Raw genomic sequence first — 27347 nt, 5'->3', positions numbered from 1 at the left:
TCACAGTTTTAACAGCATGAACATTTGCGTCCATCAAAAAGTTGACCAAATGGACATCTCGCAACTTTGTAATCAAACATTGAAGAGTTTTGTATGTTATATAATAATACCAAGTACATGTTTCATATAATAATACAGGTGTGCGCAGATGATATGAATATATATATATATATATATATATATATGATCCTTCTTATATGCATTATTAGTTAGTACTGTTCTGAGTGGATGAGAGGAATGAATGATCCTACTATCGAGTGCAAGCAGGGTAATGACCGCTCCAACTTGTAATTGCCAGACCTCTCGCCACAACTGATTCCTCTGGAAACCACAGTGAAGAAGTTTAGCAGTTTAAGATGTAGTCATTTCCTAATGCTATGAAGATGAACGCGGTGGCGATGATGATGATGACACAACTGCATGATAAGATGAAGAGGCAAGTTGAACAAGTGCCGGAATAGATCCACCTGCGCAAAATAATGACCACAAGCATCAAAATTCAGAAGTCAGACAACTACACGAGTCTTCAAAACATGGCAATTGAAAAGGAGAAAAGTAAACAGCATCGTCCTTTCAAAAGTAACCCAACATCCCCGCATTCTTCACTATTTCTCTTCCTGATTGGAGAACGGAAATGCAATGCAAGAACAAACTTATGGAAGCCATTCAACAGGCTCACAGGAATAACCCTGACTATCATTTAATTTGAAACGATAAACAAAAGTTAAAACCATCCGTTGAAAATGGGATTCAGAGCATCTTTTCCATGTCAGTTTCCATTTAAAAATTAAAACCAAAATCAAGAACTTATGGCTTATTTCTTGTACAAAAAATAAGTAGCCGGCACCAAAAGAACACAATAATTTGTGAAAAAATGTTATAAAATTTTAGCCATTTTTTATTAATTATATTAGATATGCCATTATGTTATATCTCCACCACTTTTAACAAGATCAGCTCAAAACAAAACCACACCAGAACCAGGAATCGAAACCTCTAACCATTAGCAGGACAAAAACTGTTTACGGAAGTTTGGTTTCGGCCTTCCGAAACATGGTCCTCCAGCCATCATCCAATCTCTAATCTGTCAGGACTATGCGGGTTTGTTGTCCTTAACTATTGTGCAAACTACACAACCTTTTACATAAATAACCAACTACTCTCGAATTATAGCCAAATGAAAATCTAGTTCAACACTCCATCAATAGCATCCAATTACCAACATGAACATTTTTTTAATCAGAACAATCACCAGTAGAGTTGCATCAAAACCCCCGACCTCTACCACTGTAGAAAACCCCCCACAAAACAAGACCCGTCACAATTGTTGTTTGGAGTTGGGACCGTGGCATCAAAATTTTTCGGCCTTTCTAACTATATCATGAGGTCACAATCGCATACACAGAGTACCATACAGTTCTGTGTAAAGAATATATTTACCTGTTAATCCAGCACAACCTGATGAGAAAACAATGACTGGTGGGGCCTGCATCCCAAAACAATAATTAAAAAAAAGCCCAATGAAGAAAACATAGAAAAGAATAGGGAAGAACAAATAATCAACGCAAAAGGAAAGCTCCTTATCAATTTAAAATTGGACGTAAATAACTTTTGTAATATCCTTAACATTAATGTTACTCGCTCATGCACAAAACAGACTTATGCAAAATAAATGAGGGGGCCATAGGAAAGTGTTTTAGATAACATTTCAGTATTCAAAATATTTACACACGTACAAAAAGAAAACTAGGTTAAATTTAATACAGCTGACATAGTAAAGTATTAAAATTCAAAGAACACTTAGAATACACAATGACCTAACCCCCACATTATATTCCACGCTTTTTCCACAGAGCCAGATAGTATGAATTTTGGCCTGTTGCCATCATTGCACATGATCCATATGCATATAGTTCTGTTATTAACATTATTATCATATTAACACACCTTTCTTTCTCCATTTGGACGTTCAAATAAAGAAAAGAAATGAACTGCAAAGAAAAAGCCACAACACACTACAGTTTTAAGTTGTAGACATTGTTAGTTAAAACCCTGCGTAAAAAGCAGATCATTCTTTCACACATGGTATATAGGATAGTGTGTATGTCATAAAATTCTGTCCCCGCATCAATGGCCTTGAAAAAGACAATTTGAGAGTGATGCAGAAAATTGAAGTGGAAACAGTAATATTACACCACGGATCCTTGATTACCACTTGCAATTGCTGGTTGATCATCAGAGAATCGAAGCGTAGTGGACATGTCTACATGTAGCTAATTTATACACTAGCACTCTTGCAACATAAATATGAATCATGTTCATCGTAAAAGAGGAATTTGGCCAATTTACAGCCTTCCCTACCACAAGAGTCAATTTGAGACTGAAAAAAATTGTATATTGTCGATGCCTGAGGGTATCCAATATCACCAGATGTTCAAGTACTTCCAACTAAAAACATCAATTAATATTACTTGTCCTTACATAAGCATAGAATGCATATCATAAAGCATCACAGAAAAAGGCCACGGTTGAGTATAATGATGGTAATCCACAACCCACCATCACCATACAAAGAGAAAATAAGTTCCAAAACAAACGGTTACAACACCAACTCCTACAACAACAACAAAAGACTTACACCAATGAGGAAATGTAACCACATAGGTCCTTTGATCCACCTCCTAACAAACGGCATAGCTGTAGAAGGATTGACATTAGAGAATCTAAACACAAAATCTCCATTAAAATTGCAAGAGTTTGTAAAGAACAGAATAAATTTTCTCATATGGTATGATACACACAATCCCAAATTAACAATAAATCCAATCACATATAAAAAAAATTAATACACCAATCAATATAGTTAAAACAAATCAGTCAATGCAGAAAAATCAATAATTCAAATCAAATTATGTGTCCTGACCCAGAACATACTAATCAATCATACGAAATGATATAACATCATTCATACCGTGGTTGAAACCATAAAAAGCTCCTGCCGTGCCTCCAACGGCTGATCCTATCTAATGCGACAAGTAAAAAAGATAAAAGATCACAAGTCCGATTAAAAAATAGAGCGCAGTAGGAAAAAGATACGAAAATGGCGATCCACACCATGGAAAAACTGTCCCTGATGAGTGGTGAAACAGTCCACTCACTGGTCTCCTGTGGAATAAAGAGTTGGGATTTTAGTTTTGAGGATAATTTGTTGGGTAATCAAAAGGGTTTTTGGTGACTTACCATCTCTTTCGAAAGGGGGCCAGCACAATGTTGACACCTTAAGCCATGGAGATCTCCTTGCGAATTAGAACTTGGCTTCCCCATCCTAATCACAATTCACTTGAAATTACCAAAACGAAAAGTACACAACCTGGTTATAGAAAAAGAGTCGCAGTTAGGGTTTCAACAGGCAAATGGCCAATATTTATTGGGCTTTACAAATACTTGGACAAACATCAATTTTTTAATCATTCATAACTAAAGTTTTTTTTTACAATATTAATAAAAGATTTGAGTAGAAAGTTACTGGAAATAATTAAGTTAATTGGCTGTGAAATCCCCGGACGCAAAAATCCTCGGTGATTTGTGTTTTCAATACACATGTCCAATGCACACATATCCTGACTATACGTGTTTTAAAAGATATGTGTACTCAAAATTGAAAATACGAAAAGTTAATTATCATAAGTCACTATAAAAAAATTTCTATAAAAAACGTCGCTAATCAAATTCGTTAGAAATCCATTCTCCAACCGACGATGTACCCAATTTCTATCGTTATCCATTTTATCCTACAAAGAATAAATAAGATGTATTTTACTTAATAGCTATCAATTACTCATTAATAAAACAAAATTAATATACGAACTCCTTATGTAGTGCCCAAATTCAGTACACGTATACCTCATTCATTTATTTAATTGTTAAATATTTTATTTAAAGCTTTAAAATGATTTTAGTGATGCATGATTTATTTAAATTGCATTATTTTAATGTTTGGGTGATGCACGTTAAAATGTTTTCCAATTTTCATGTTTCAGACGATTACTCGAGGCGGGATCGAGGAAAAGACCGGAGACGATTTTGGCAATTTAAAATGTGGTATTTTACTTTAAGTTGAGGTTGGGGCATTTTAACTAATTTATTAAGTTGTTTAGTGATTTAAGAGTTTGAAACTTTTAAAATTAGCATTTTTGTGTATTCTATTTTAATTAAGAGATTTAATTAGAAGTTAGTAGGGAGATAATACTTTAATTATTTTGTTAAGGAGGTAATTAAGCAAAATTCTCCCTTATTTCCTACCCAAACACACGCACACGCACACACTCACACATACAAACACACATTAGATATCGTAAAACACACACACATTCAGATTTTTAAATTTTCTAAAGAGAAAAACCTAGGGTTCCTTGCTAGAGAGCAGCCGCCCCTTCCATTCGATTTTTCCAGCAAGTTTTCGGTGGTTTTATTGCAAGAAATTAGTGCCACGTTCGTCCCGGACCAACCTCGCATCTTCCCTCGCTTCGGTATCGTCGTTTCGGTAACGTTAAAGATTCAAAGGCACATATATTCTGTTGTTTCTGCATCGATCTCGTCATATTATGTGTTGCGTTATTTTTATGCGTAAAAATTCATGTATGACGTTCGTTGTTTGAGCGGAAAATGGTTTGGATCAGTTTTGAAATAAGTTTTAGATCTGAAAACTCGTTTTTACTGCCTTTTTAAATACTGCGATTGTTCGGTCGTGATTCTGAGAAAACTTTCAACACGAAAATTGTAGAACTTTTCGATACCTTCGATTTGACAGTAAATTTGAAATATTTGGATAATAATTGAGTGAGTAATGACGTTTTTCGTGGGACTGCTCAAACTGTGTTTTTCAGAAAATTGTGTATTAATCTTTTTTTAAAATTTAATGTTGCAGGCTTCGTTGGGGATCGACGGGTGATCGCTGCTGTGTCTAGGTATGATTAGTATGAAGTTGGGTTGGTATTTTGTATGCCGATAAGTGTCGATAGGCACTTGAATTCATTAGAAGTCGTCGGAAACGATTGGTGTCAAATTCCGTGTTTATGAGATTATATTGTGTTAGGATGGACGTCGTGATTTCGGGGTGTTTGCACAGGTTGTATCAATGTGGTATCACTTTAGGATGGGTCTCGAGGTGTCAGTTTATAGTCCGCACGATCGAGAAGCAATACATGTATTAAATTTTCGTGGATTTCAAACTTGCGCAGGTACACGGACCCGTACATGGACCCTTACATGGGGTCCGTGCCTTTGTTTCCTTCAGAGTGTCAAATTTGCGCCCCTACACGGACCCATAGACGGACCCTAGCACGGGGTCCGTGTCCCCACTTCTTTCCGAGTATTCCTTCTTGCGCACCTACACGGACCTGGAGCCGGACCTGGGCACGGGGACCGTGTCCCTTCTACTTCCCGGGTAGTTATATAATATTTTAATAACAAACATGTATATATATTATTTAATTTCTAAATAACATGCAATAAAAAAATTAAACTATTTATAAATCTACAACAAACTTATAATCTGACAGTAGAAGACGCCGGAGCACTGTGAACGCACAAAAAAATCAGATGGAAAACGACCTACACTAAAAGCTAAAAAAATTCATGATCTTAACCCAAACTAAAAAATTTACCAAGAATTGAAGCTAAAAAACTTGCCCCAACTCGAAACTAAAAATCGTCTTAAGAGAAAAAAAATTTATCACAGAAGGAAAAGGGTGCGGAGAAAAATGGAGGGAGGAATGGGAAGACAATTTACGACGGTTTTAAGCAAAATCTAGCGAAAATGGAGGGAGGAACGGGAAGAAAATTTACAATGTCGCCAATCTAGCGACGGTTCATAAAACCGTCGCCGATGTAGATCGGCGCAAATTTTTTGCAAATTTACCACTCCCACTTTTAACAAAATCAGCTCAAAACAAAACCACACCAAAACCAAGAATCGAAACCTTTTAATCATTAGCAAGACAAAAAATATTTACGGAATTTTGGTTTCGGCCCCCCGAAACATGGTCTTCCAGCCATCATCCAATCCCTACTCTGTCAGGACAATGCGGGTGTGTTGTCCCTAGCTAGTGTGCACCCGTCACAATTGTCGTTAGGAGTTGGGATCCTGGCAACAAAATGTGTTCGGCCTTTCTAACTAACTTATGGAAAGCAAGTTTAAAACTTACCAACTTTCTGGGATAACTTAATCATGATCTAAATAAGAGTTTTCAATGTCATGATCGAAATAACTTAATCATATGGAAAGCAAGTTTAAAACTTACCAAATTTCTGGGATTGTGAAACAACTAAAAATCTAAATTTCAAGTAAACTGACATAATTTAAAATATGGAAACATCAAATTAACATGGCTTTCAAAATATAGAACTGAATTCTGTTTAAAACTTGATTAAAAACAAGGAAAACAAATCAATTTCTTCTCAACACACAAAAAACTGCAAAATCAAAGAATTCAAGATCCCAAAAAATCAATCTCTGACATAAGAATTGGTAACTACAATAAAAAAAATCAATAGAATGTAAAAAAAACAATTAACAAATCAAGAACACAAAAATTCCCTGATTACAATTTTATGGTAGCTGACACTAGGATTTGGAAAGAGGAATCCCAAAGGAGGATGGTTACATGAGAAAAAGAGAAAACATTGACATAGAGGACTCAATTTGAAGAATTTTGTTATAGTAAAATAATTGGAAAGCAGCCCAACCTTTCGTAAGTGTTGATTTCTTACCCGCCGTCTTTCGGCGCGCCAACAGACGGATAAAAGAAGAGGATTCTGACAATGCTACGGCCGAGGCTATCGAGGCCAGATTCTAGTGCTGCTGCGGTAAAGTGAATCGATGTGAGATTGGGCGAAGCTAGGGCAACTGGTCGAATGCCAGAAATCTCAAATTTGAAAGGAAGTCCCGAGTCTGAGACCTAATTCAACAAAACTCTCCTAGCTAAAAAAAATTACGATTTGGTCAATTTTTACTGCATCAGAGGTGCAATCCTACAAAAAGTTGTATATAAATATTAATTAAAAATAATTTCACATATATCAAAAAATTTAGGGGTATGTCTCTTGTAAGACAGTTTAGCAGATTTATATTTGTGAGACTGGATACTTTTTTTTATAAAAAGTAATACATTTCCGCGACCTGGATCGAATAGATGATTTGTCTCACAAAATTGACTCGTGAGACGATCTTATAGAAGTTTGTGAAACTTTAAAATGGGATTGATGATAATGCACCCATCTGAACAATTGTTTTTCCTATTCCATCTGTATTTTGTTCCCAAACAATAATGTTGATTTTTGTCTCAAATCCATGTCATTAATTCCAACATCACATTTGGTCAGAAATTGTATCTCGCAATTGTTATCTTACTTTAAAAATCAATTTGGATTGAAATATGATAAATTTCTTTCTATCTTTAACGATAGATCACCATTGTTGTTTTGAGCTGATTTTTGTTAAAAGTGGTTGAGAAATAAATGGAGGGAGGAATGGCAAATTTATAGACAATTTACGACGGTTTATAGAAAACAGTCGCTAGTACCAACGGTTTTTAAAACCGTCGCTATATTTAACGACGGTTTTATAAAATCGTTGCTATATTAAGCGACGGTCTTTATAAAACCGTCGATATATTAAGCGAAGATTTTTAAATAAACCGTAGCTTAACGAAGCTACGGTTTTAAAAAAAAAATCAATCTTGATTTACAAAATTGGTCTTTATAAAACCATCGCTAAAAAAAAAATTCAATCTTGGTTTACAAAATTCGTCTCGGACCAACATCGCATCTTCCCTCGCTTCAGTATTGTCGTTTCGGTAACGTTAAAGATTCAAAGGCACATATATTCTGTTATTTCTGCATCGATCTCGTCATATTATGTGTTGTGTTATTTTTATGCGTAAAAATTCATGTATGACGTTCGTTGTTTGAGCGGAAAATGGTTTGAATCAGTTTTGAAATAATTTTTAGATCTGAAAACTCGTTTTTACTGCCTTTTTAAATACTGCGATATTTCGGTCGTGATTCTGAGAAAACTTTCAACACGAAAATTGTAGAACGTTTCGATACCTTCGATTTGACAGTAAACTCAAAATATATAGATATAAATTGAGTGAGTTATGACGTTTTTCGTGGGACTGCTCAAACTGTGTTTTTCAGAAAATTATGTATTGATGTGTTCTTGAAGTTTTATTGTTGCAGGCTTCGTTGGGGATCGACGGGTGATCGCTGCTGCATCTAGGTATGAATAGTATGATGTTGGGTTGGTATTTTGTATGCCGGTTAGTGTCGATAGGCACTTGAATTCATTAGAAGTCGTCGGAAACGATTGATATGCAAGTTCAGAATTTAAGTATGTATGTTCTATTTTCAAGTTGCATGTGATTTTATTATGTAGTACTTGTTACTTGCAGTTTATACGTGTTCAGTCTTTAGACTCACTAGACTTAATCGATGCAGGTGAGGATGTTTATGAGGAGGCTGGAGGTGGGGACCAAGGAGCAGGCTTGGACTGAGGGGAGGCTAAACCTGAGGACCGCCATGTTTTAAACTTTATGAAAAACATTCAATACTTTTGTCAAACTTTAAATTTCAAATCTTTTGTTGCAACAACTAATGAGACATATGGTTTATTCTTTTATTGAATTTTGAATATTCACGTTTTATTTAAGAAAAATTTTAATTTTTCCGCAAATTTTGAATAGTAAAAGTACGGTACGTTACACCTTAGTTCTCATTCAGCAACATAAGTAGACAGATTTAATAATTTTAATGTTGACAATTAATTGAACATTTAAATTATATAATATTTTAATAACAAACATGCATATATATTATTTAATTTCTAAATAACATGCAATAAAAACAAATTAAACTATGTATAAATCTACAACAAACTTATAATCTGACCGTAGAAGACGCCGGAGCACTATGAACGCGCAAAAAAAATCAGCTGGAAAACGACCTATACTAAAAGCTAACAAAATTCATGATCTTAACCCAAACTTAAAAATTTACCAAGAATTGAAGCTAAAAAACTTGCCCCAACTCCTAAAAATCGTCTGAAGAGAGAAAAATTTATCACAGAAGGAAAAGGCTGCGGAGAAAAATGGAGGGACGAATGGGAAGACAATTTACGATGGTTTTAATCAAAACCGTCGGTAATAGCGACGGTTTTACAAATGTCGCCAATCTAGCGACGGTTCATAAAACCGTCGCCGATATAGATCGGTGCAAATTGTTTGTAAATTTACCATTCCCACTTTTAACAAAATCAGCTCAAAACAAAACCACACCAAAACCAAGGATCGAAACCTTCTAATCATTAGCAAGACAAAAACTGTTTACGGAAGTTTGGTTTCGGCCTCCCGAAACATGGTCCTCCAGCCATCATCCAATCCCTACTCTGTCAGGTTGTCCCTAGCTAGTATGCACCTGTCACAATTGTCGTTAGGAGTTGGGATCGTGGCAACAAAGTGTGTTCGGCCTTTCTAACTAACTTATGGAAAGCAAGTTTAAAACTTACCAACTTTCTGAGATAACTTAATCATGATCTAAATAAGAGTTTTCAAAGTCATCATCTAAATAACTTAATCATATGGAAAGCAAGTTTAAAACCTACAAACTTTCTGGGATTGTGAAACAACTAAAAATCTAAATTTCAAGTAACATCAAATTAACATGGCTTTCAAAATATAGAACTGAATTCTCTTTAAAACTTGATTAAAATATAATTAAAAGCCTATAACAAAAAGTTATATTTAAAGCATAGCAATGAAAAATGAATGTTAATTTAACAAAACATTTAAAAATCATTTTTCAACACCCAACTAAAACGAAAGGTAGAAATTCTCGATGATAACTCAAGGTACAAAATGTAAATGGTACGGGCTTGGTTCACAGGCACATCAAATAATTCCTTCGAATTCCTTAGTTATTCTTGCCACATACTCCAATATGTGGGATTTGAGAACTTGGTTCAAAGACAACAGCAAGAAACATTGATTGGAGCCATAGAGTGGTAAGGGCTTTTCGAAACTCAAAGGTGAAAGATATAATTTTTTGTGAGAAGGCAGAGATTCTAGGGATGTGTATATAGTGCTCAAAACTGAATGAACACAATTCATTTTCCTACTAAACCGAACCAACCATGTTTTATTTATTTTTTGTTAAAATCAATCAAACAGAAACCTATTTAAAATTGGTAATTTCAGTCAGTAACCAACTTAACCAATTTTTCAGGAAAAATATTAAGAAATAGATAATCAGGAACTAAATTATTGGTTTTGCTAGAGCTTAATAATACTTATTCAAAGCACACACTGCAGCTTTCTACATAGCTTCATTTTAGGAAAAAATATGCTAGAACCCTGAATAATGGACTTTAAATACTATTCAAAACACAGTTGAATACACCGATTATCTGTATCATCACAGTACACGGCACAGAATTAGAAAAACAAGGAAAACAAATCAATTTCTTCTCAACACACAAAAAACTGCAAAATCAAAGAATTCAAGACCCCAAAAAAACAATCTCAGGCATAAGAATTGGTAACTACAATAAAAAAAAAATCAATAGAATGTAAAAAAAAACAATTAACAAATCAAGAACACAAAAAATTCCCTGATTACAATTTTATGGTAGCTGACACTAGGATTTGGAAAGAGGAATCCCAAAAGAGGATGGGTACATGAGAAAAAGAGAAAATATTAACACAGAGGACTCAATTTGAAGAGTTCTGTTAGAGTAAAATAATTGGAAAGCAGCCCAACCTTTCGTAAGTGTTGATTTCTTACCCGCCGTCTTTCGGCGCGCCTACAGACGGATAAAAGAAGAGGATTCTGACGATGCTACGGCTGAGGCTATCGAGGCCAGATTCCAGTGCTGCTGCGGTAAAGTGAATCGATGTGAGATTGGGCGAAGCTAGGGCAACTGGTCGAATGCCAGAAATCTCAAATTTGAAAGGAAGTCTCGAGTCTGAGACCTAATTCAACAAAACTCTCCTAGCTAAAAAAAATTCGATTTGGTCAATTTTTACTGCATCAGAGGTGCAAAACTACAAAAAGTTGTATATAAATATTAATTAAAAATAATTTCACATATATCAAAAATTTAGGGGTATGTCTCTTGTAAGACAGTTTAGCAGATTTATATTTGTGAGACGGATGGACTCGGTCTATATTTGGAGTTAAATCTAATAATTTTTGTATAAAAAGTAACACATTTCCACGACCTGGATCAGATAGATGATTTGTCTCACAAAATTGACTCGTAAGACGATCTTATAGAAGTTTATGTGAAACTTTACAATGAGATTGATGATAATGCACCCGTCTGAACAATTTTTTTTTCTATTCGATCTGTATTTTGTTCCCAAACAATAATGTTGATTTTTCTCTCAAATCCATGTCATTAATTCCAACATCACATTTGGTCAGAAATTGTATCTCGCAATTGTTATCTTACTTTAAAAATCAATTTGGATTGAAATATGATAAAGTTCTTTCTATATTTAACAATAGATCACCATTGTTGTTTTGAGCTGATTTTTTTTAAAAGTGGTGGAGATATAAATGAAGGAGGAATGGCAAATTTATAGACAATTTACGACGGTTTATAGAAAACAGTCGCTCTATTTAACGAAGGTTTTTATAAAACCGTCGCTATATTAAGCGATGTTCTTTATAAAACCGTAATAAATATGCTATAATTCATAAACAAACTACAACGCAAAAATTAAATATTACATTTTCTGTAAAAAAAACGTTTTAAAAACCTGATATGTACGAAGATATTCAGATCTATGCAACGCTGGAAGATAACAACGACGAGCAAATCTACGAAATTAATACGAAAAAATGTTAGTACAAAACAATAAAAAACCGAAATTGCGAAAAAATTGATAGCGTAGCGATTACCTGAGAAGAAAATTGAAAATAGCGTGAAGAAAATGTTGGCGAACCACGGTATAAATAGAATAATAGCGACGGGTTTAACCTAAACCGTCGCCATTAGCTACGGTTTTGATTTAAACCGTCACCAATAGCGACTATTTGAGTTAAACCGTCGCCGATCTAGACGGGCAACGGTTTTTGTGTAACCGTCGCTATGGGCGACCAAAAATAAAAACAATCGCAAATAGCGACGGTTTGATATAAAACCGTCGCCCAAACTACTAAGAATACAAAGCGTAACTACTATTGCGACAGTATAATGTACACCGTCGCTATATTTGCGACAGTTTACATTATAACCGTCGCTAACCGAACTGTCATCCCTTGTTATTAAAAATCATGAATTATAAATCCTAATAATTAACTGATGTTTTTAATATTAATATCTCAAATTTAGAACGAGATCTCATTAGGTTTAATATCCAACCAAAACAAACTGTTTTCCCTAACATCCACACCTACAAACAAATTAAAAATATTATCTCAATCGAAAGCTTATTTCACTATACTTTATTATAGAAAGTAGATGAGCAAGAAACTATGGTTTAAACTCTTTAATATTTTTTTAATTAAAAAGTAATGTGAAATACTCTCTGTTACACTAGTTTGGTGTCTTTTGGTAGTTTACTAATAATATATTTTTATATTCACAATTTGATTATAAAATGTACAACAAGAAACAAAAAAAATTTAATTCTTGGTTCAATAACTTGTCTAATTTTTTTTGTTTTCGTAAACCAAAATTTAAAATTTGGTTTTGATGTAGTAAATTTTAATCTTCGTTTATTTTGGTATAATTTTTGTATGACAGCTACAAATCAGCATTTTTCTAATTTATGTAAAAAAATTAAATGATATGTCGATATTTTTTAATGACAAGTCGTGAAAGTTGGTATATATAGAAACCATAGCGACGGTTTTTGCAAAACTCGTCACGCGTAGCGACGGTTTTAATAATAACCGTCGCTATTGGCGACGGTGTTTGACAAACCGTCGCCGCACATGGCGACGGGTAAAAAACTTGTCGCCTAATATGGCGACGGACCTTAATATAAACGTCGCTAAAGGCAACGGTTAATAAAACCGTCGCAAAAATGGCGACGGATGATTTCAAACAGTCGCAATATTAGCGACGATTTTATGCTAAACCGTCGCTATAGTAGCGACGGGTGAAAAAAACCGTCACTAACTTTAATAGACGACGATTTTATTACAACCGTCGCTAATACGGCGACGATTTATAAAAAACGGTCGCCACAGTAGCGACGGTTTATCATCAAATCGTCGCCAACCCACCCGTTTTTTTGTAGTGATTGTGTTTGTCACAGATGATTGATTATTCATTTCTTGTTTTAAATATTGGATTTCAGTTCTCGATTTTGGTCTATTTTGTAGAGATATGCTGGAGAATTAATAGTCTTGAGTTTTTATATACTATATAACAACATTTGCATCAATTTTGTTCAAAGAGCTGTCATTTTCTATTTGTATTCATGGTGTGTGCTCGTATTGCTCCAAGTTTTGTGATGGGATATTGTTGAAATTTTTTGTATGGTGGCACATATTAATTAATTCAAGATAATGAAATAATGTTTTTTAGAGATGTTTCAAGATTCTCCCTGACTTGATATATACATACACCTTATGCTTTGGGGATCATACACATACTCAAGTCAAAGGTGGTTGGTATCATTATGTATACTTCATGAAAAACTATAACGAGACAAATTAAATAATTTGTTGAAAAATGTAGCACCAAGTTTTTCATGAAGTATACATAATGATACCAACCACCTTATATATATATATATATATATATATATATATATATATATATATATATATATATTTCAGAGCCGCAGAATTTGATGTTTGAGGGTGAAATAGGAAGGCGCATTGCTCGAAAGATCTAAATGCAGGAATGAAAGCAATACCCTTTACGAAGAAAATAAAAATCACATCGTATTTTATACATGCTTAGATATTAAATAAATTTCATACAAAAAGCGAGACATTTGACTGTGTAGACCTAATTTCACATGTGGTTTAGCCCCCAAGGAAAACGAGAGAGCGCAAATGGCACATGGCAGCGGTCCCAATGAGGTGCACGCCTACATTGGATCACATGTGAATTTTTTGTTTGAATCCATATATTTGCACTAAAAGGCAGAAATCACTTCATTAGGATACAAGATATCAGTAAGCACGGAGGTCCCATTTTCAAAGTACCACAAGTAAGAAGCATCCACTTGATAAATTTTAAACATATAAAACATGTACTCATAATTCAAACATGTATGATTCCAGGGACAGACTTATGCAAAATAAATGAGGGGGCCATAGGAAAGTGTTTTAGATAACATTTCAGTATTCAAAATATTTACACACGTACAAAAAGAAAACTAGGTTAAATTTAATACAGCTGACATAGTAAAGTATTAAATTCAATAAACACTTAGAAGACACAATGACCCAACCCCCACATTATATTCCACGCTTTTTCCACAGAGCCAGGTAGTATGAATTTTGGCATGTTGCCAGCATTGTACATGATCCATATGCATATAGCTCTGTTATTAACATTATTATCATATTAACACACATTTCTTTCTCCATTTGGGCATGCAAATAAAGAAAATAAATGAACTGCAAAGAAAAAGACACAAGACACTACCGAAGTTGTGGACATTGTCAAGATTTAAGCTAAAACCCTGCGTAAAAAGCAGATCATTCTTTCACACATGGTATAGAGAATAGTGGGTATGTCATAAATATGAATCATTTCAAATAGACAATTTGGGAGTGATGCACAAAATTGAAGTGGAAACAATAATATTACACCATGGATCCTTGATTACCATTTGCAATTGCTGGTTGATCATCAGAGAATCAAAGCGTAGTGGACATGTCTACATGTAGCTACTTTATACACTAGCACTCTTGCAACATAAATATGAATCATGTTCATCGTGAAAGAGGAATTTGGCCAACTTACAGCCACCCCTACCACAAGAGTCAATTTGAGAGTGAAAAAAATTGTATATTGTCGATGCCCGAGGGTACCCAATATCACCAAATGTTCAAGTACTTCCAACTAAAAACATCAATTAATATTACTTGTCCTTACATAAGCATAGAATGCATATCATAAAGCAGCACAAAAAATGTCATGGTTGAGTATAATGATGGTAATCCACAACCCACCATCACCATACCAAGAGAAAATAAGTTCCAAAACAAACGGTTACAACACCAAGTCCTACAACGACATCAAAAGACTTACACCAATGAGGAAATGTAACCACATAGGTCCTTTGATCCACCTCCTAACAAACGGCATAGCTGTAGAAGGATTGAAATTAGAGAATCTAAAGACAAAATCTCCATTAAAATTGCAAGAGTTTGTAAAGAACAGAAGAAATTTTCTCATATGGTATGATACACACAATCCCAAATTAACAATAAATCCAATCACATATAAAAAAAATTAATACACCAATCAATATAGTTAAAACAAATCAGTCAATGCAGAACAATCAATAATTCAAATCAAATTATGTGTCTTGACCCAGAACATACTAACCAATCATACGAAATGATATAACATCATTCATACCGTGGTTGAAACCATAAAAAGCTCCTGCTGTGCCTCCAACGGCTGATCCTATCTAATGCGACAAGTAAAAAAGATAAAAGATCACAAGTCCGATTAAAAAATAGAGCGCAGTAGGAAAAAGATACAAAAATGGCGATACACACCATGGAAAAATTGTACCTGATGAGTGGTGAAACAGTCCACTCAGTGGTCTCCTGTGGAATTTAGAGTTGGGATTTTAGTTTTGAGGATAATTTGTTGGGTAATCAAAAGGGTTTTTGGTGACTTACCATCTCTTTCGAAAGGGGGCCAGCACCAATGTTGACACCTTAAGGCATGGAGATCTCCTTGCGATTTAGAACTTGTCTTCCCCATCCTAATCACAATTCACTTGAAATTACCAAAACGAAAAGTACACAACCTGGTTACAGAAGAAGAGTTGCAGTTAGGGTTTCAACAGGCAAATGGCCACAATTTATTGGGCTTTACAAATACTTGGACAAACACCAATTTTTTAATCATTCGTAATTAAAGATTTTTTTTACAATATTAATAAAAGATTTGAGTAGAAAGTTACTGGAAATAATTAAGTTAATTGGCTGTGAAATCCCCGGACGCAAAAATCCTCGGTGATTTGTGTTTTCATGTGACACATCTGACCCGTTTTAATAAAATAACAGCGGAATTTGAAATTTTCTTGAAAATGAAGGAAGGATTCAAAATACATTTCATATATATTCAAAAGTATACACATGATTAATAAAATGATACAACAAAAACCAAAATATCATTCTTGTGATCATGTCAAAATACTAGCAAAATAACTTCTTCCTTCCATCTTTGGTATGCATATGACCCCGGCTCCAATCAACGTCCCGGCCCGTCGCTCTTATCTGCATCACATGATATAACTGAAATGAGTATAAAACTCAGCAAGTGGAACTCTTACATATCAATGGATACATAACATACTCTGTAAAACATGGCTTTGAAATCATTAAATACCATCAACTCTTGAAACATGAATAACATAGCAATATTACAATAAGATGATATTTCTCTTTTCTCTGTTGGATTGATATCTATATAGTATCTCTGTCTCTGTACCTATATCCCATCGATATGAATCGATAACTCTGAGGGATATAAGCCTATGGTCGTTGATCAACTAATTGCATGCAATCTCTGACTATGTATCTATCAATCCAATAAATCATTTAGAGTTCTCTCTTTGGCATTTCATCAAACACTTTGAAGACTCTAATCTCTTGTATTCTCTTTTCACAATTGAGACATAAAATTCCTCCAATATATATAACAAGTGTATCAATACATAATCATGAATCAAATGAAGGGAATAACACATTAAAACCATTGAAATACAATACATATATCATCATGTGAGCACAAGGAATGAAATTCCACTTACAACCAATAGAACACTTGAATCTAAACACTTGGTACACCACCTACAACAATAAACCATAAGTTGCACCATTAACATCTCAATAATCACAAAATCATACCATTTAATCCATAAAACCAACACCATCACCAAACCCAAGATTTCTCCCAACACCAAAACCAAGAATAAACTATACCAAAAGCTTACCTTAGCTTCCTTGAACCCAAAATAACCTTCTCCTCACTTCAATAATCCAACAAGAGGCTTGAATGAAGGGAACAAAAGAAAGAAAATGGAACCTTAGCTCACCCCTTGAGAGAAGATCCGATTGAATGAAGAGAAATGAGAGTCTACACTTGCATTCAACACTTAAAATCCGAAAACACGTTTTCACTGTTCACGCACCGCGGGTGCGGTGTGCCCTCGGCAACTCAACCAAAAATCCTGAAAATGTCGACCGCAAGTGCGCTCTGAAACTTACCGCGGGTGCGGTGCCTCCACCGCAGGTGCGGTAACTATCACACCGCGGGTGCGGTGTATGTTCGGCAATCCACCAAAAATGCTGCAATAAAGACCGTGGGGGCGCTGCTCAAATTACCGCGGGTGCGGTCTGGTCTCGGCCAAAACAAACTCTTATGCAACTAAAATCGAATAGCAACGCTGATACTATACAACTACCATCAACTAATATCAACAATGCCACAAAACAATAATAACCAACAATACTATGACCCATAATCACAACTCTTAACATCTAAAACAAATAATCCATAAACATACGAAAACTTAAACCATACCGTTCACCAAGCTTGTCTATTACATTTCAATACACATGTCCAATGCACACATATCCTGACTATACGTGTTTTAAAAGATATGTGTACTCAAAATTGAAAATACGAAAAGTTAATTATCATAAGTCACTATAAAAAAAATTTCTATAAAAACCGTCGCTAATAAAATTCGTTAGAAATCCATTCTCCAACCGACGATATATCCAATTTCTATCGTTATTCATTTTATCCTACAAAGAATAAATAAGATGTATTTTACTTAATCGCTATCAATTACTAATTAATTTAAAAAATTAATATACGAACTCCTTATGTAGTGCCATAATTCAGTACACATATAGCCCATGGATTTATTTAATTGTTAAATATTTTATTTAAAGTTTGAAATGATTTTAGTGATACATGATTTATTTAAATTGCATTATTTTAATGTTTGGGTGATGCACGTTAAAATGTTTTCCCAGTTTCATGTTTCAGGCGATTACTCAAGGCGGATCGAGGAAAAGACCGGAGACGATTTTGGCTATTTAAAATGTGGTATTTTACTTTAAGTTGAGGTTGGGGCATTTTAACTAATTTATTAAGTTGCTAGTATTTTAAAGCCTAATTTATTTGTTTAGTGATTTAAGAGTTTGAAACTTTTAAAATTAGCATTTTTGTGTATTCTATTTTAATTAAGGGATTTAATTAGAGGTTAGTAGGGAGATAATACTTTAATTATTTTGTTAAGGAGGTAATTAAGCGAAATTCTCCCTTATTCCCTACCCAAACACACGCACACACTCACACACTAGATACCGTAAAACACACACACATTCAGATTTTTAAATTTTCTAAAGAGCAAAACCTAGGGTTCCTTGCTAGAGAGCAGCCGCCCCTTCCATTCGATTTTTACAGCAAGTTTTCGGTGGTTTTATTGCAAGAAATTAGTGCCACGTTCGTCCCGAACCAACCTCGCATTTTCCCTCGCTTCGGTATCGTCGTTTCAATAATGTTAAAGATTCAAAGGCACATATATTCTGTTATTTCTGCATCGATCTCGTAATATAATGTGTTGTGTTATTTTTATGCGTAAAAATTCATGTATGACGTTCGTTGTTTGAGTGGAAAATGTTTTGAAATAAGTTTTAGATCTGAAAACTCATTTTTACTGTCTTTTTAAATACTGCGATTTTTCGGTCGTGATTCTGAGAAAACTTTAAAAACAAAAATTGTAGAACTTTTCGATACCTTCGATTTGACAGTAAATTCAAAATATATAGATATAAATTGAGTGAGTTATGACGTTTTTCGTGGGACTGCTCAAACTGTGTTTTTCAGAAAATTATGTATTGATGTGTTCTTGAAGTTTTATTGTTGCAGGCTTCGTTGGGGATCGATGGGTGATTGCTGCTGCGTATAGGTATGAATAATATGATGTTGGGTTGGTATTTTGTATGCCGGTTAGTGTCGATAGGCACTTGAATTCATTAGAAGTCGTCGGAAACGATTGGTGTCAAATTCTGTGTTTATGATATTATATTGTGTTAGGATGGGCGTCGTGGTTTAGGGGTGTTTGCACAGGTTGTATCAATGTGGTATCATTTAGGATGGGTCTCGAGGTGTCAGTTTATAGTCCGCACGATCGAGTTTAGAATTTTAAGCAATACATGTATTAAATTTTCGTGGATTTCAAACTTTAGCAAGTACACGGACCCGTACACGGACCCTTACACGGGGTCCGTGCCTTTGTTTCCTTCAGAGTGTCAAATTTGCGCCCCTAGATGGACCCTAGCATGGGGTCCGTGTCCCCACTTCTTTCCGAGTATTCCTTTTTGCGCACCTACACGGACCTGGAGCCGGACCTGGGCACGGGGACCGTGTCCCTTCTACTTCCCGGGTAGTTCCTTTGCGCACCTACACGGACCCATACACGAACCCAGGCACGGGGTCCGTGCACTTTATGTTTTGGGGAAAATAGATTGTTTGCTTTGGAGTTTCATATCTGGGTTTAGTACGATGATTTAAATAAGGTCAAGCCACAAGTGTTTTAGAATTTCTTGAAGTTATTTATTGAATTCGGGGTGAGCACGAATACCTACGTCTAAATTATGCAATTTAAGTATTTAAATTCTTGTTAGTATGTGCAGCAGCGGCCCCAAGCGAGATCCAACGAATCCCTCAACGTCAAGTTAAGTATGTTCGACGTGCAAAGAAAACTTTTAAAGTTTTTGAGGTATGCTAAATGTCTTGTGACCAATTTATGTATGAGGTTGAAAAGCGCTAAAATCATGAACGGGGACCAACCCACCCCGTTAAATTATGAACGGGTTAAGATCAGGATTGGAAAGCGTTAAATCATGAACGGGGACCAATCCGCCCGCTAAAGCATGAACGCGGATCTCATGTATGTGGCAGTGGATTCTTCCCTGTCAGCCCAGTACTGTGGTTTAGTCTGATCAGGCGATTATGTTATGGGTCGCTTGCTTTGAAACATGCCTCAACGTAAAATGATGAAGTTATGTATGTTCAAGTATGCAAGCATGTTTAAGAAAAGTTTATGTTGATAGCACGTCTAAGTATGTATGTACGTATGTTCAGGTTTTGATATGCAAGTTCAGGTTTTAAGTATGTATGTTCTATTTTCAAGTTGCATGTGATTTTATTATGTAGTACTTGTTACTTCCATTTTATACGTGTTGAGTCTTTAGACTCACTAGACATGATCGATGCAGGTGAGGATGTTTATGAGGAGGCTAGAGGTGGGGACCAAGGAGCAGGCTTGGACTTAGCGGGAGGCTAAACCCGAGGACCGCCATGTTTTAAAATTTATGAAAAACATTCAATACTTTTGTCAAACTTTAAATTTCAAATCTTTTGTTGCAACAACTAATGAGACATATAGTTTATTCTTTTATTGAATTTTGAATGTTCATGTTTTATTTAAGAAAAAATTTAATTTTTCCGCAAATTTTGAATAGTAAAAGTACGGTACGTTACACCTTAGTTCTCATTCAACAACATAAGTAGACATATTTAATAATTTTAATGTTGACAATTAATTGAACATTTAAATTATATAATATTTTAATAACAAACATGCATATATATTATTTAATTTCTAAATAACATGCAATAAAAACAAATTCAACTATGTATAAATCTACAAAAAACTTATAATCTGACCGTAGAAGACGCCGGAGCACTTGTGCACGCGCAAAAAAAATCAGCTGGAAAACGACCTATACTTAAAGCTATTCATAATCTTAACCCAAAATAAAAAATTTACCAAGAATTGAAGCTATAAAACTTGCCCCAACTAGAAACTAAAAATCGTCTTATGAGAGAAAAATTTATCACAGAAGGAAAAGGGTGCGGAGAAAAATGGAGGGAGGAATGGGAAGAAAATTTACGACGGTTTTAAGCAAAACCGTTGGTAATAGCGACGGTTTTACAAATGTCGCCAATCTAGCGACGGTTCATAAAATCGTCGCCGATGTAAATCGGCGCAAATTGTTTGTAAATTTACCATTCCCACTTTTAACAAAATCAGCTCAAAACAAAACAACACCAAAACCAAGGATCGAAACCTTCTAATCATTAGCAAGACAAAAACTGTTTACGGAAGTTTGGTTTCGGCCTCCCGAAACATGGTCCTCCAGCCATCATCCAATCCCTACTCTGTCAGGACAATGCGGGTGTGTTTTTCCTAGCTAGTGTGCACCCGTCACAATTGTCGTTAGGAATTGGGATCGTGGCAACAAAATGTGTTCGACCTTTCTAACTAACTTATGGAACGCAAGTTTAAAACTTACCATCTTTCTGGGATAACTTAATCATGATATAAATAAGAGTATTCAAAGTCATGATCTAAATAGCTTAATCATATGGAAAGCAAGTTTAAAGCTTACCAACTTTCTGGGATTGTGAAACAACTAAAAATCTAAATTTCAAGTAAACTGGCATAATTTGAAATATGGAAACATGAAATTAACATGTCTTTTCAAAATATAGAACTGAATTCTGTATAAAACTTGATTAAAATATAATTAAAAGCCTATAACAAAAAGTTATATTTAAAGCATAGCAATGAAAAATGAATGTTAATTTAACAAAACATTTAAAAATCATTTTTCAACACCAACAACGAAAGGTAGAAATTCTCGACGATAACTCAAGGTAAAAAATGTGAATGGTAAGGGCTTGATTCAAAGGCACAGCAAATAATTCCTTCGAATTCCTTAGTTATTCTTGCCACATACTCCAATATGTGAGATTTGAGAACTTGGTTCAAAGGCAGCAGCAAGAAACATTGATTGGAGCCATAGAGTGGTAAGGGCTTTTCGAAACTCAAAGGTGAAAGATATAATTTTTGTGAGAAGGCAGAGATATTAGGGATGGGTATATAGTGCTCAAAACTGAATGAACCCAATTCATTTTCCTACTAAACCGAACCAACCATGTTTTATTTATTTTTTGTTAAAATCAATCAAACAGAAACCTATTTAAAATTGGTAATTTCAGTCAGTAACCAACTTAACCCATTTTTCAGGAAAAAAATTAAGAAATAAATAATCAGGAACTAAATTATTGGTTTTGCTATAGCTTAATAATACTTATTCAAAGCACACACTGCAGCTTTCTACATAGCTTCATTTTAGGAAAAAATATGCTAGAACCCTGAATAATGGACTTTAAATACTATTCAAAACACAGTTACATACACCGACTATCTGTATCATCACTGTACACGGCATAGAATTAGAAAAACAAGGAAAACAAATCAATTTCTTCTCAACACACAAAAAAAAAGCAAAATCTAAGAATTCAAGACCCCAAAAAATCAATCTCAGGCATAAGAATTGGTAACTACAATAAAAAAAATCCATAGAATGTAAAAAAACAATTAACAAATCAAGAGCACAAAAAATTCTCTGATTACAATTTTATGGTAGCTGACACTAGGATTTGGAAAGAGGAATCCCAAAGGAGGATGGGTACATGAGAAAAAGAGAAAACATTAACATAGAGGACTCAATTTGAAGAGTTCTGTTAGAGTAAAATAATTGGAAAGCAGCCCAACCTTTCGTAAGTGTTGATTTCTTACCCGCCGTCTTTCGGCGCGCCTACAGACGCATAAAAGAAGAGGATTCTGAGGATGCTACGGCAGGCTATCGAGGCCAGATTCCATTGCTGCTGTGGTAAAGTGAATCGATGTGAGATTGGGCGAAGCTAGGTTAACTGGTCGAATGTCAGAAATCTCAAATTTGAAAGGATGTCCCGAGTCCGAGACCTAATTCAACAAAACTCTCCTAGCTAAAAAAATATTCGATTTGGTCAATTTTTACTGCATCAGAGGTGCAATCCTACAAACAGTTGTATATAAATATTAATTAAAAATAATTTCACATATATAAAAAAATTTAGGGGTATCTCTCTTGTAAGACAGTTTAGCAGATTTATATTTGTGAGACGGATGGACCCAGTCTATATTTGGAGTTAAATCTAATACTTTTTGTATAAAAAGTAATACATTTCCACGACCTGGATCAGATAGATGATTTGTCTCACAAAATTGACTCGTGAGACGATCTTATAGAAGTTTATGTGAAACTTTACAATGAGATTGATGATAATGCACCGGTCTGAACAATTTTTTTTTCTATTCGATCTGTATTTTGTTCCCAAACAATGATGTTGATTTTTCTCTCAAATCCATATCATTAATTCCAACATCACATTTGGTCAGAAATTGTATCTCGCAATTGTTATCTTACTTTAAAAATCAATTTGGATTGAAATATGATAAAGTTCTTTCTATTTTAACGATAGATCACCATTGTTGTTTTGAGCTGATTTTTGTTAAAAGTGGTGGAGATATAAATGAAGGAGGAATGGCAAATTTATAGACAATTTACGACGGTTTATAGAAATAGTTGCTCTATTTAACGAAGGTTTTTATAAAACCGTCGCTATATTAAGCGATGTTCTTATAAAACCGTAATAAATATGCTATAATTCATAAACAAACTACAACGCAAAAATTAAATATTACATTTTCTGTAAAAAACGTTTTAAAAACCTGATATGTATGAAGATATGCAGATCTATGCAACGCTGGAAGATAACAACGACGAGCAAATCTACGAAATTAATACGAAAATATGTTAGTACAAAACAATAAAAAACCGAAATTGCGAAAAAATTGATAGCGTAGCGATTACCTGAGAAGAAAATCGAAAATAGCGTGAAGAAAATGTTGGCGACCACGGTATAAATAGAATAATAGCCACGGGTTTTCCAACATCACATTTGGTCAGAAATTTTATCTTACTTTAAAAATCAATTTGGATTGAAATATGATAAAGTTCTTTCTATCTTTAACGATAGATCACCATTGTTGTTTAGAGCTGATTTTTGTTTAAAGTGGTGAAGATATAAATGGAGGGATGAATGGCAAATTTATAGACAATTTACGACGGTTTATAGAAAACAGTCGCTATTACCAACAGTTTTTAAAACCATCGCTATATTTAACGACGGTTTTTATAAAACCGCCACTATATTAAGTGAAGATTTTTAAATAAACCGTAGCTTAACGAAGCTACGGTTTTCAAAAAAAAAAATCACTCTTGATTTACAAAATTAATAATCTACTTATACTAAAATTCATAAATAAAATACTACGCTATAATTCATAAACAAACTACAACGCAAAAATTAAATATTACATTTTCTGTAAAAAAACGTTTTAAAAACCTGCATGTACGAAGATATGCAGATCTATGTAACGTTGGAAGATAACACCGACGAGCAAATCTACGAAATTAATACGGTTGTTAAACACCGTCGTTTATAGCGACGGTCGACTGAAACTGTCGCCGCACATGGCGACGGGTAAAAAACATGTCTCCTAATATGGCGACGGACCTTAATATAAACGTCGCTAAAGGCGACGGTTAATAAAACCATCCTAAAAATGGCGACGGGTGATTTCAAACAGTCGCAATATTAGCGACGGTTTTATGCTAAACCGTCGTTATAGTAGCGACGGGTGAAGAAAAACCGTTGCTAACTTTAATAGACGACAATTTTATTACAACCGTCGCTAATACGACGACAGTTTATAAAAAACGGTCGCCACAGTATCGACGGTTTATCATAAAACCGTCGCCAACCCACCCGTTTTTTTTGTAGTGAATGTGTTTGTCACAGATGATTGATTATTCATTTCGTGTTTTAAATATTGGATTTCAGTTCTCGATTTTGGTCTATTTTGTAGAATTATGTTGGAGAATTAATAGTCTTGAGTTTTTATATACTATATAATAACAGTTGCATCAATTTTGTCCAAAGAGCTGTCATTTACTATTTGTATTCATGGTGTGTGCTTGTATTGCTACAAGTTTTGTGATGGGATATTGTTGAAATTTTTGTATGGTGGCACATATTAATTAATTCAAGATAATGAAATAATGATTTATAGAGATGTTTCAAGATTCTCCCTGACTTGATATATACATACACCTTATGCTTTGGGGATCATACACATACTCAAGTCAAAGGTGGTTGGTATCATTATGTATACTTCATGAAAAACTTGGTGCTACATCTTTCAACAAAATATTTAATTTGTCTCGTTATATATATATATATATATATATATATATATATATATATATTTCAGAGCCGCAGAATTTGCTGTTTGAGGGTGAAATAGGAAGGCGCATTGCTCGAAAGATCTAAATGCAGGAATGAAAGCAATACCCTTTACGTATAAAATAAAAATCTCATTGAATTTTATACATGCTTAGATATTAAATAAATTTCATACAAAAAGCGAGACATTTGAGTGTGTAGACCTAATTTCACATGTGGTTTAGTAAATAAGTAGTAAATAAGTTCATTTAGGTTCAATAATTAATTTATTAAGTCACTAAAATATTTAATGGGCATATAAAATTTTAATGAATTAAAATACAAGATTTAAGAAATATTTCACCTCATTTATTTAGATAAATCGGCCACCTCCTAGAAGATTTAAAAATATTTGGAACTCTCCATCTTTAATTCCTTTCCTTATCTTTTCTTGAGAGATAATTCCATCACATTTAATCTTCAATAATTAATAATTAAGCAATATTTTTACCCCATTTTGAACATCAAATTTTGGCCACTCCTTTTCTAGATTTAATTAAATTTGACAACTCACAAACTTTGATTCTTTCCTTATCCCTTTCTTGATAGATAATCCATTCATTTTAATCATCAATAATGATTTATTTAAACAATTTTCTACCCTTATTTGACCTAAATAAATCGGCCATCACCCCTATTAATCATCCCTCAATCCCACCATATCATATCATTTCCTATCTAACAAACAACTCAAGGATAGAAAGATTTGATCTTGCCATTCTACCTCATTTTATTTGTAGACTTTCCCTTCATTTCCTAGACACTCTCTCCCTCACCATTTTCGAAAATTTCAGCAAGTTTTCAGTAGAGAAAAATCGTGAGAGAGCCTTGAGAAAATAAGAGAGAAACTAGTTGAAAAGAAGAACAATCCGTCTCCGCGGCGTCGTGCCGTCGTTTGATTTGTTTTCTTTTCAAAACAAATTCTAGGCATGCATATACCATTCCTTTTCTCTTCAATCAAGTTGTATAAGTATTTTTTAAGCCATTATGTGTGTTTGATTCAGAAAAAAAATCGAAATTTTGGCAAGACATTTTCGAAAAACTTGTGTGCAGAATTTCGGCTTTTCACCCATGCACTTCACGCGTTGAAGCGCAACAGCTGCTGCTGTAATTTTTTTGACAACAACTTTGTGCTTTGGTTCAGAGGCTCGTTTGAGTTCTTGGTTGGCTTTTAGCCTATGGCCTTGGACTGGACAGTACCTCATTAGGAAGGTCATGTTTTTGGCTGTTCGTGATTCGGTTAAGTTTAGAGGTCGTACGAGAATTTACTTTGCAATGTGCCAAAGTGACTATCGAAAGAGCGTCTCACGTTTTGGCCTCCATTTACCAAATTTCGACTTGTACAATTTTTAGGAGCATTATTTCATCATTTTAGGTGTATTTTAATCATGACTAAATGATGGTTCGATGTCGGTTCGGGTTGATACGGAGTCATGGTTAGAATTCAAGTGGTTGGTCTAGTTGGCCTGTTTTTTTTGGGTTCAATTACGAGGTTGTGGTCGAGTTAAAATCATTTGCATATTTTTCATGTTAGAATTAGGTCGCAGCGAGCCTGGGAACGATCCAACCCTTTCGGTAAAATAAAACAGGATATTTAATTATATTACGTGCATAAAATATAAAATATTCATTTTTGAGATATATGCGATATTGCTTGTGGCCACTTCACTATCATAGGATTGCAACTTATCAAGGGATTATTACTTCATCCGGTGGTCACTGACCGGTTCATGTTCATGTATTGGTACGGATATCCAGTCCAAGGGCTATGATGATCTCTACCGCCCAGAATACTTTGGTTTAGTCTGATAAGACGATTCAGTTCATTTTATGGGCCACTCGCGTAGAACATATTCTCAACAGAAAATTATGATATGCT

General features: G+C 34.4%; 2 protein-coding genes across 23 annotated transcripts; both read right to left on the bottom strand.

The window, feature by feature from the left end:
- Positions 1 to 50: 50 nt before the first annotated feature.
- Positions 51 to 11968, bottom strand: LOC140841336 (uncharacterized). Of its 22 annotated transcripts, XM_073208681.1 has the most exons (9): positions 11962 to 11968; positions 11820 to 11880; positions 10840 to 11027; positions 3241 to 3325; positions 3115 to 3165; positions 2972 to 3023; positions 2639 to 2697; positions 1441 to 1486; positions 51 to 467 (listed from the first exon to the last, which is right to left on the bottom strand). In XM_073208681.1, exons 4-9 carry the CDS (start codon positions 3322 to 3324, stop codon positions 376 to 378), a joined length of 384 nt encoding a protein of 127 aa, XP_073064782.1. In that variant the 5' UTR covers position 3325; positions 10840 to 11027; positions 11820 to 11880; positions 11962 to 11968; the 3' UTR covers positions 51 to 375. The 22 variants fall into 22 exon arrangements, with proteins under 22 accessions (XP_073064782.1, XP_073064764.1, XP_073064772.1 ...); XM_073208663.1 differs by lacking the exon at positions 11962 to 11968 and having other exon boundaries at positions 3241 to 3370; positions 10840 to 10930; XM_073208671.1 differs by lacking the exon at positions 11962 to 11968 and having other exon boundaries at positions 10840 to 10930.
- A 1957-nt stretch (positions 11969 to 13925) lies between these two features.
- On the bottom strand, positions 13926 to 24014 carry LOC140841339 (uncharacterized). Its single transcript, XM_073208682.1, has 8 exons — positions 23995 to 24014; positions 23853 to 23913; positions 22854 to 23082; positions 15883 to 16013; positions 15757 to 15807; positions 15614 to 15665; positions 15281 to 15339; positions 13926 to 14108 (listed from the first exon to the last, which is right to left on the bottom strand). The coding sequence occupies exons 4-8, from the start codon at positions 15883 to 15885 to the stop codon at positions 13965 to 13967; spliced, it is 309 nt and encodes a 102-aa protein (XP_073064783.1). The 5' UTR covers positions 15886 to 16013; positions 22854 to 23082; positions 23853 to 23913; positions 23995 to 24014; the 3' UTR covers positions 13926 to 13964.
- Positions 24015 to 27347: the final 3333 nt, after the last annotated feature.

Source organism: Primulina eburnea, chromosome 9 (genome assembly GCF_022965805.1).
Source record: "Primulina eburnea isolate SZY01 chromosome 9, ASM2296580v1, whole genome shotgun sequence".
Taxonomy (NCBI): Eukaryota; Viridiplantae; Streptophyta; class Magnoliopsida; order Lamiales; family Gesneriaceae; genus Primulina; species Primulina eburnea.
The sequence above is the reverse complement of the archived record's forward strand: the minus strand, read 5'-3'. Positions and strand labels throughout refer to the sequence as shown.

What these genes read in the sequence shown, in the direction of transcription:
- LOC140841336 (XM_073208658.1), bottom strand. An exon ending in GCCCCCTTTCGAAAGAGATG is followed by an intron (nt 3,166 to 3,240) that starts GTAAGTCACCAA and finishes TTTATTCCACAG; the next exon opens with GAGACCAGTGAGTGGACTGT. An exon ending in AGGTTGTGCTGGATTAACAG is followed by an intron (nt 468 to 1,440) that starts GTAAATATATTC and finishes TATTTTGCGCAG; the next exon opens with GTGGATCTATTCCGGCACTT.
- LOC140841339 (XM_073208682.1), bottom strand. An exon ending in TTTTTATGGTTTCAACCACG is followed by an intron (nt 15,340 to 15,613) that starts GTATGAATGATG and finishes ATCCTTCTACAG; the next exon opens with CTATGCCGTTTGTTAGGAGG. An exon ending in GGTTACATTTCCTCATTGGT is followed by an intron (nt 14,109 to 15,280) that starts GTAAGTCTTTTG and finishes GATCCAATGTAG; the next exon opens with GCGTGCACCTCATTGGGACC.